This window comes from Engraulis encrasicolus, chromosome 24 (genome assembly GCF_034702125.1).
Source record: "Engraulis encrasicolus isolate BLACKSEA-1 chromosome 24, IST_EnEncr_1.0, whole genome shotgun sequence".
Classification (NCBI taxonomy): Eukaryota; Metazoa; Chordata; class Actinopteri; order Clupeiformes; family Engraulidae; genus Engraulis; species Engraulis encrasicolus.
Window position 1 is genome coordinate 26,923,403 of NC_085880.1, and position 10,770 is coordinate 26,934,172.

Here is a 10,770-nt window from a genome sequence, read left to right on the forward strand (position 1 = left end):
ACACACACACACACACACACACACACACACACACACACACACACACACACACACACACACACACACACACACAATGGCAATGTCCTATCGACACGCACACACACAGAAGATACAGTTCATGAATATATTATAGGCCTATGTGTCAATATCTGATAAGACCAACATGGCAATCATAATGATCTTTCTTTCGACATCGCGAGGGAGCAGCGTCTGTCTCTTTTTGTGTTTGTTTGGAGTTCCTCACTGATTCTGCTGTGTTTGCAAAGATACAGTGCAACACGCACTCACACGCACACACACACACCTTCTCTCTCTCTACCTCTTCCTCTCTCTCTCTTCCTCTCTCTCTCTCTCTCTCTCTCTCTCTCTCTCTCTCTCTCTCTCTCTCTCTCTCTCTCTCTCTCGCATGTGTCCATCTGTTATGTTGTCTCCCCAGTTGCTTTCTCTGGCCTGGGCTTCACGTCCTTCTACCTGGCGGGGAAGCTGCACTGCTTCACGGATGTGGGCCGCGGGCGCAGCTGGCGCCTCTGTGCCATGGTGCTGCCCCTCTACAGCGCCATGATGATCGCCCTCTCACGCACCTGCGACTACAAGCACCACTGGCAAGGTATGATAAGTTCTACCTTTACTCTTACTTACCTTTACTCATACTTGAACTCGTACCTGATTTTGTCTAAGGTACGGTAACTCGCCAACACAAGATTCTCGTTATATTGTTTCATAAGGTGTGTCTGAAATGCCAACCTTTCATGAAATGCATATAAAAGTAAGTCATCCAAATCACAGTGAGATGTAATTCATAGGCCAATTGAATTTATAATTTAGGGGGGTTTTTTTTATATCGGATCACTTTCATGGATTCTGACTATTATTAACCTACAAAATTGTTTACGTTTGTGGAGAGCGTGTGGCATCTGCAGTCTATATTATTTTCAACACATTTTTACAGCATACTGAATCATGTAGTTTTGCTTGGTTGCCATCAAAGACGAAATCCAGTAAAAGTCGACTTGTTCTGCATTCCTGCATTGCCTCTCTGTCTTTTTAACTTGTGTCCTCAGTAAACATTTGCTCAGTGGTGTCTGCACACAGCTGCCACAGACTTAACCTACTTAATCAAAAGTTGTTTCCCCATCACACAGCCTCTAGGGATATCAGTGGTTCATTGGTAAATATTTATATGCTTCTTGTTGTGGTGTTCTTCTGCAGAGCAATGCAGGACACCATCCGTGCATTACACTACATTACACTTAGCTGCCGATTTCATCCAAAGTGACTTACAGTTGTTAAGTACAGGGTATTGGTTGAAGTCCCCTGTCGCAATGGGCCTTTCTGAAGGGCACCTCATGCGATGGATGGAGGGTTAGGGAGAGCTCATGATGGGATTTGAACCAGCAAACCCCTTATCTAAAGACCAAGTCCTTAATTATTGGGTCACAGCTGTCGTGCACACATCAGTTAGATGGAAATGTTTGAGCATGATGGGTGCACACAGGCTCTGGATATCAGCAGTGCACGGGTAGCCAGAATGGAGCTCTTTATTTTTTTACCTTTTTTAATAGCGTGACCTTAACAAACATAACCATTAACACGCTGCAATTCGAGGGATTTTGGTTTTTGCATAACTTCCTAAACTTAACTGCTTAACATTGCCCAACGTTCTCTATCTAATAAAACTCAGGGTTCCCACACGTCCTGGAAAACCTGGAAAACCTGGAAATTTAGAGATGTGTTTTCAAGTCCTTGAAAGTCCTGGAAATTCACCAAATGTCCTGGAAAAAAAAATATTTGTCCTGGATTTTTTTTCCTTCAACTTTTTCCCGATTTTGTTTGTGGTATAATTTTTACTCTTCTCCGAGTCTAGACATGACGATTCAATTTATATCCACCTATTGAATACATTATTGTCCACACACACACACACACACACACACAGTTTGGTCAGGTTGCCATCTTTGATTGCACTTATACACAGTCATATTCTTTGACTCAGTGTTACCAAAAGTCGCTAGAAGTCGCTAGTTGATATTATGGCGTTATATATCTCTCAAAAACCTGCTTACGGTCATAATAGGCCTACAAATGTAAGGCCATGATCGATAAAAATTGTGACACTGGGAACTCCGCAATTTGAATTGCATTGTGGGTGCGAGGAGCTGCTGCTAGTTCCGGCCCGGTCAAAATAGGATGTCCTGTCGTCAATGTTCAGTTTGTGGTTAAATTCAGCCTTAATTACAGCTGACCCAAATTCACTATGTCTTATGACCTGTTCCACACTCCAGCGCTGGTGGTAGTGGTTTTGCATTTTGCCTTGCCACCAGTACTAAGCAAATAACGTACATTGGATAAGGAGTATCACTCAATGGAAAATGCATTGGGTTAGGTGTAGTCCGAGGACATTGCTTAAAGACACTGTGCTCATGGTCAGTGGGTGCAATGCCATAATGGATAAAATCTGAACTCTGTAACTTCGCAAAATTGGTCAAGAGAGGAGATCTAGTTGCCAGTGTTTAATGTAATCCCTCCTATCACTAGTCTCCTTAGTACTAACTGCAGAAGAAGAAAGTGACTCCCCTTGCGGCCATGCCATACTATGCTCTTATGACGCCTTTGGACGTACCCTCTTCCCTAACACACTGTACTCATTCATTACAACTCATTTCAACCTTAAAGGGACAGTTTGGTCAATTTCAACATGCAGTTGTAATGCTCACACTACCCTGGACTTGTCAGTGCCTGAGATTTTTTTTTCTTCTTCTTCAGCCGTTTCCAAGATCCTGGTCATTGTAATGGGGGCAGCTCTTTGTTTACATTTCAAAAAAACATTTTTATTTATTCCCAAAAACATCCAAAAGGTTATAAAACATCAGCAGACAACTAGCAAACAGCAGTACCTTTTGGGAAAATATTTGGAGTTGGCCTATGTTTCATTTTTTAAAAATGTAAACAAACGCTGCCCCCATTAGAATTGCTCATATCTCGGAAAGGGCTGAGCCGAAAAATGTGGCATCACCAGGTACTGACAAGTCAAGGGTAGCGTGAGCAATACAACTGCATGTTGAAATTGACCAAACTGTCCCTTTAAAGTCACATTGTCTCTAAAATGCATGGTGTGTCGCTGTGTATGTCCAAATTGTGGGTCCGACGGATGAAATAGCCGTCCTGAATTATCCAAAAATAGTCCTGGAAATGTCCTGGAAATATCCTGGAAAATGATTTTTGAAAAGGTGTGGGAACCCTGAAAACTGTTTGCTCCACATTTGGTAAATGTGTCGTCTGCTTTCCGCACGCCATCCACAGATATATTCACTTTGGGCGTTTCACTGAACATTCATAGTTATATTAATTATGGGTGTGTCCACAAGTATGCACATGTGCCACAACTTCAGAGTCGGTTGGGATTTATAAAGGGAAATCGGCGTGGAACGTGCGTGCACCATGCTTTATAAATCTGATTATTTTCTTGCGTACGCACATCCTGACATTGGTGCGTGCGCCATCTTTTGGCGCATTTCTTCCGCAAGTTTTATAAATGACGCCCCAAGTCCTTAACCATTGGGTCACAGCTGCCATGCACACATCAGTTAGATGGAAATGTTTGAGCATGATGGGTGCACACAGGCTCTGGATATCAGCAGTGCACGGGTAGCCAGAATGGAGCTCTGGCAGACAGCTGTCAATCAGCATTAAGATGCCAATCATTCCATTGATCAGCACTGTTCATGGACCTGTTAGGACTCGTGTGTGTGTGTGTGTGTGTGTGTGTGTGTGTGTGTGTGTGTGTGTGTGTGTGTGTGTGTGTGTGTGTGTGTGTGTGTGTGAGAGAGAGAGCGAGAGAGAGAGTGTGTGTGTGTGTGTGCGTGTGTGCGTGCGTGCGTGCGTGCGTGCGTGCGTGCGTGCGTGCGTGTGTCTGTATCTGTGTCTGTGTCTATGTGTGCGTGTATATTTTGGTTCATCAAGAGGTAAAACGGGTATTGTTTGAGATGAGGAAGACTGCAAGATAGGAGAATAAACACCAGACAGACGAAGAGTGTGACTAAGGGCTTATTTTAAGCCCTGTTTACTCTGGAGAAAGAGCTTTCAGTCACGGGCGTCGCTAGAAATAATCGTCCCTGTGAAAGAACAGTTTTTTAGACCCATCGCACATTAATAATAATAACATAAATAGTGGAGGTGCTGCGGTACAGGGCGCTAAGGCCCCCATCATAAATGGGCTTCATGCCCATGGGGATCCAAATTTGAATCCAGTCTGGGTTGTTTTCCAGCCCTATCCCCCTCTCTCTCTTCTCTCTGTTCTGTTGTAAAACCAAGACCAAATAAAGCCCCCCTTCCAAAAAATAGAGAAATAGTGTCCTTGGTGTTGCGACTACTCTGAGGAACCCACCAACCAGCCAACCCACCCCCCACCCACCACCCAGCCAAAGGCTCTGCACAAGCAGACAGAGGACACAGCGCCATCCACTCCTCACCCATGGCTATCCCATGGCCTTCTTTGCTGGAGTGGTTGAAGGGGTGGTTCTATGCAATCCCAGCCATGGCAGGCTGCTCCTTATTTCACTGCCAGCCTGCCTGCCTGCCGTGGCCCATTAAGTGTGGGCCACGGGTTGCGTTGGCCCTAGGTAAATACAGACAGCACAGGCCAGGGGCTGCCATTAGCCTGTGCGGTGAACCGTGCTTACAGAGTGAGAACAGAGCCGACCCCTCGACCGCCTCAACACTCTGTCTTAGCGGTTACCTGCTGTCACTGTGCCATCCCATAGCTGACTGTCTTTGCACCTCCTAGGTACTGTTTGTCCTGTAGTGTAAGTGACTGTACTTTATCGAAAAATTTAAGAAGTTGTTCTCAAAAAGGGAGATGACAAAAGCAAGAAACCACAGATGTTTGTTTGACAACTAAAGTGGCATAATGGTGATAATGTTTTACACAGTACTCGGTTAGCTGAAAGAAGCATGCAAAACATGTATGTAATGCAAAATAACTATAACATGCGATGCTTCAATTTGAGTAAAGACTCGATATGATATGGGAGTGTAATGTTGCGACTTACTTCAACTCAGTTTGCATGTTGTGATACATTATCGTAACACAAACTGATTATTTTTTTATAGATTCAGGTGATGTGCCAAATATCAATCCAAACACACGTTCGATTGAGATAAAATCACAAGGCCTTTCCAAAACTGATAATTGAAGGAATAACTGTCCTGAAATGCTGAAATGGGCCAATGTATGAATGATGTGAAATATTTGTAATGCTTCATAGACTTGATAAAGTGCTAAAGTGATCCTCCAAGCCAAACACATTGAAAATTACTAAATTTAAGTGTTATTGTGATGGACATCATAATACCGATACTGAGTATAGTACTCTTTACAGTACTTTGAAATATCATTTGGTAGACCTACCTGTCTGTGAGCTAGTGGTCAATAATCGCATACTCTTTTGTGTCATGCAGATGCCTTTGTGGGAGGAGTGATCGGCCTGATCTTCGCCTACATCTGCTACCGGCAGCACTACCCGCCGTTCCTGCACACAGACTGCCACTTGCCTTACGCCAGCCTGGCTGCTGCTGCTGCTGCCCACCACCACCGGTCGACATCCCCACCTCAGGATGAGCCGCAGCCCACGGACAATGCCACCAGCCTGCCCCTGGAGGGGCTCCGCGAAGGCCCCGTATGATACAACCACCACCAGGAGGACTACAGTGCATCATTCCAACTCGTCAATGTCTGACTATTGACCAGACTGCAATTTTGGAAGTCTAAGGTATGCCCTTCAAGTCAAAACGTGACGTGTGCCTCAAAGGCACCCCCTTGTGGCAGCATAACTTTGCTGATGGTTAGGGTTAGGGAATGGTCTAGGTGTAGGCCACCTAGTCAACATCCCCTCGACATCAAACATTGCAGTCTGGTCAGAAATTGACGAGTTGGGACGAGACTGTATTGACCAGGAGGATGGTGCAGCACCACCGCCTCAAGCTAGCCTGGCCTTGCCATCCATACAGCTCCAGTCAAGTACATTACATGTCCCTGCACATTCCATATTGGTCGGGGTCCTATGGGAGGAGATTACTTACGCACGTTCAAACTTCATCAACAGACTTCAACCCCCCCTTCACCAGTAATCGCTTCTGAAATGTGTTCCTTCCACGCCCCCTGCGCAAATATGTGAAGGGGGTAATGGTGAGACCAGGCTAGCCCCAGCCAAGCCTCCAGGAGAGTGCCGTCTACAGCCAGGCCTGTAGCGCCCAGACTCTGCCGTGCTAAATCACACCATGCAGACAAACTGACTTGCTCTACAACATTCCAGTGAATAGTAACTTTCATCTTTTAATCTGTGCTCTTTATCCTGCTTTCTTGCTTCTCTTTGTTTTTTCCTTCCCCTTCTTGATTTTTGGTGTCTGATTCAAGCGGTCTCAATGTTTGCTATGCGTACTTTGATGTTTTGTGTAGTGGTGCAGAATATGGAGCAATGTTCATAAAAAAGCAATGCAGAAAATGCGATTGAACAAAAACATTTTTTAAAGGCACTCAAGAAATATTTGGGAATTTTTACATTTACTGGTGCTGTAACCATTTTCACTGACATGTAGTACTGTATGGATGCAGCTTGATGAGGAAAAATGTACGGTATGTAGGCTAATTGATCTTATATCTTCTGTATGAATTCTCCCAGTAATCTGCTATTGACGTACATAGAAGGTTGGAATCAAATTGAAGGCCATAACACGTCTCTTTCCCATCTCAATTTCAATAGATTTTTGTGTCTCCACAGTGATGGTGTGCAATGTCTGGTCTGACTCATCCTGAAAAAATCGAATCTTTCTCTTCTCCACAGTCTTTTTCCTTCTTTCGGATAACCATCTCAGTCACTCAGGAGAAAGGGACAGACACTGTTGCGTTTTCGGTGTGGAACTAGTGGTCGTGTGGCAACATAGTGATAAATATAGATGAAATGCTTTTTTCCAACTGCAGTGCATTGGACCGTGTCTATTTCCTGAAGAGCCTCTCTAGGTTCTCACCTCCTTATACGTTCCTGCTCTTCTCTTTTTCTCCTCTTTTTCTGCCCATTGCTTTTTGCTATCAGCGGATATTCTACTACCAGTAGTATCCTTATGTGCACTTTCACCTTGTCACCCATTTCACCCCTTCCTTGCTCGTCTGTCTCTCTCTGTCTATCTCTGTCTATCTTTGTCTCTCTCTGTCTCTCTCTCTCCCTCTCTCTCTCTCTCTCTCTCTCTCTCTCCCTCTCTCTGTCTCTGTCTCTGTCTCTGTGTTTTATATACCTCCCTCCATCTTTTCCCCACTGTAACTGAAACAATGCGCTGGCTGAAAGCTATTAGCTCTGAAATTTAAATGCAGATTAAAGTTAAATGGGGCCAATCAATAATAAGTTGGTGCGGCCAGCAGAGAGAGAGAGAGAGAGAGAGAGAGAGAGAGAGAGAGAGAGAGAGAGAGAGAGAACGCACACAGAGCACGGCACAAACTCCAATCAGATCAGCAATTAATCCTCATAAATCTTGTTGTAGGCCAGCAAGGCATCGGGGGAATACAGAAAGATCTTGCTGTGCATATGGTAATAATCGACATTGGCGGCCAGGATGGTAGGCCTACTCTTTTCTAACGCCAGAGGCCATTAAATTACCTTCTTCAATGAAAGTCATGGCCTTTTTCAAAAGGAAAGACATATCAGAGCACAGGTAACTTGTATGTACAGTACGCACGGTGGGATCATTCAGATAGCTGGCCTTTTGGAGCAACTATTATATGTTTGCGTGTGGATTTATTGCCAGACACCACTCCGTTACCACATCCCATATTGCAGGCTGATTCTTGGTTGTTATGATTCCAAACCAAGTATCTCTTCTCTAATATCTTCACTTAAGGCAGATTCAGTGAGGTGTTCACAGGTTTCTAACATCACGTCTCCACAAAATAATGAAATGAACACTATCTCCTAGCAAAGTCCTGCAATGAAGTCTGCAAGTGCATATCTCCTCAGCCTCGACACAGCTCTCCTCTCGGCCTCTAGTGTGAATGAAGCTTTTTGGAAGGTACGAACACAGTAATGAGATTTATGATAGTGAAGGATTGCTGTGCCTTTATTTAAGTGAACCACTTTTAAGTCTCATTTAATAACTAATGGCTCTCACTTATAATTCAATTACTGTAACTGTAACTGTTAAGGCATGAAGTAGGTTCACATTGGAGGTAATTTCAGTGATTCGACAGACAGGTATTGTAAATGGATTTAAGAATTGGGAAGAATGCCTTGGCCATGGTTCAAATGGCTAAGTCACCATATTGTTATGCCACGGACCCAGGTTCGATTCCTGCCCAAGGTCATTTTCTGATCCTCCCTCTTCTCTCTCTCCCACTCACTTCCTGTCTCCTCTCACACTGTCCTGTCGAAATAGAGATTAAGGAAAAAAACGCCCCCAAAACAGTTACAAAAACAAAGAAGAACTGGAAGAGAGTGGAAGAGGTGGGATGAGCCAGTAGTACGCTATATCTGACAGATGTTAGGGAAGGTCTGACACTCTGTACTTACAGAAGTTTCCTTGGGAAATGAAATACAGTCCGCTTACCTTCATGCAGGAGCAGATCCTTTACTGTAGGTAACACACACATAGCACAACGTAAGTGGAGAAGATACTTCAGATGATTTCATGTGCAGTCAGGAGTGCCCTCCACCTATGCACTACGAGGTTGTATAACCGTCAAGATTATTTTTAGTTACAGTAGGCCTACATGCACTTAAACATAAGGTATATTGCATAGTAGCAAGGTGATACTCTCTGAAGAGAGTTGAAAGAGATGGTGGTGATGTAGCCTGTGCACTTGAGAAAAATAAGGAATGAGAGAGAGAGAGAGAGAGCGAGAGAGCGAGAGAGAGAGAGAGAGAGAGAGAGAGAGAGAGAGAGAGAGAGAGAGAGAGAGAGAGAGAGAGAGAGAGAGCGAGAGAGCGAGAGAGAGAGAGAGAGAGAGAGAGAGAGAGAGAGAGTACTTTTGTTTAAAACAGTCAATAGCAGAAGCTTGAGCTGGTCAGCCCTTGCCCAGTCTGATGGATGTGAGTGTCTTGGTTTGGGTGATAAAAACACTGCATCGGGAAGAACAGCACATGCACTCTTACTGAGATGTTTTTTTTATTTTTATTTCAGACCCTTACATTGCACATCCTTCGCCCATAACTCTTTACACCCCCATTTCAGGCATCTGTCATGAAAAAAAGAAATAACTGTAGTTGAGATCCAAAGACAATTTTGAAGATTGTGCAGCTGCTTTTACACTCTGGCTCTGGGGTGCATTTCTCAAAAGAGAAGTTGTTAGCCTGTTAGCAACTTCGGTAGTTGCCGATGGGAAAATGCGTTGAAAACAACAAAGTAGCTGATGTAGTAAGCAACTTTGGTTTCGAGAAATCCACCCCTGGCCTGCTGTTCCTCTTACCATGACTCCTTTCCTGCCCAGTGGGCTTCATCACCTCCTGATTTACAGTACTGTATGTAGCATTGTTTTTAAAGTGTTCCCCCATTCAGATAAAATGTATTTACTTCATTCCCAATGAATTGATTTAGAATTAAGACCATTTATGCCACAAGTGAACGAATGGAATTAAAAGTTGTGTGCGGTGTGTTCCTTCTTCTCATGTTAAAGGGGAAATCCGCTGTGAGATGGCTTACGTAGTGTTAACACATGATGCACCATTTAATCCATTTTACACTAGCCTGGGCGATAGCGACTGTCAAACAGTCTTGCAAAAGCCATGTGGAACCCGTCTCCATGGAGGGTCGGAGATGGTCTGATCTTACTCTGCCATTTAAATTCACTGGAGTTCCGAAACCAAATGAAAACCCATATTGTGCTTTATTAGCATGACTGTTACGATATAGCGTCACAAAAGCATACTAATAACAAAACGAAAGTGTGAATACAGTTACCTTAACCAATCAGTAACGGACTTCGCGGGTGAGTTCTGCGTCACCACTCTCAACTGTTTGCTTATTGGCTAAACACTGAGAGAACCGATCTCGAGGCTTTTGTCAGACGATGTGCGGAGCCAAAATCTTTGGGTGGAGTACATAGGATGGCGTCGCCAGGCTAATTTTACACCGGACTTCCCCTTTAATCTTTTTCAAAAAATTGGTGACTTGGTGACAAGAAGCACCTAGTCGGTGCTGATAAGTGCAATGGCAATGGCCAAATTACAACCTAAAACAAAGACAAAGGCGAGATGTGGTTTGTTTCTGTTGACTGTTGATAATGTACGTATATGGGTTTTCGCTTCATTTTTTCAAACCACATACTGTATGCTGCAATCTTTTTCCTAAAGCGGTACATTGGTTATCATAAAGAAAAACCCAAATAAAATGTAATGTCTCCATTTTCCTCCTTGGATCACAATAATGGTTGCATTAGCCAAGCATCATCAAACATGGCATGTCGATATCCATTCGTGGGAACAACGCGTTTTCTATGGACTAGCATGTCTGGCCTTGAGAGTATTTTGAATTGTGTTTTGTTGTTTTTACTGTCTATATACAAAAGTACATTGATGTTAACAAATGCATGAGCATTAGTCCTATCGCAGATCATGGGTGCTTACTGTAGTTGGTGTAATCTGTGTAATTGAAAAAAGGGCAATTGCACTACTGCAGACGCAGATGCTGCTACGGAATTGAGAACCACCGACATGGAACAGACTGTATTTCAACATTCTGATGCCGCACCGCCACAAATTTTGAACACTCGAATGCCTCACCCAAGACTAA

At 43.8% G+C, this 10,770-nt stretch overlaps 1 protein-coding gene across 1 annotated transcript in view; it reads left to right on the top strand.

Annotated features, from left to right (window-relative positions):
• plpp4 (phospholipid phosphatase 4) overlaps nt 1–7,059 on the top strand; it is a 69,506-nt gene extending 62,447 nt beyond the window's left edge. Inside the window, exons 6-7 of the mRNA XM_063191180.1 lie at nt 437–607; nt 5,458–7,059. Coding sequence (XP_063047250.1) covers nt 437–607; nt 5,458–5,681 — 395 coding nt within the window. The 3' untranslated portion in view covers nt 5,682–7,059. The remainder of the gene's footprint in view (nt 1–436; nt 608–5,457) is intronic.
• The last annotated feature ends 3,711 nt before the right edge of the window (nt 7,060–10,770 follow it).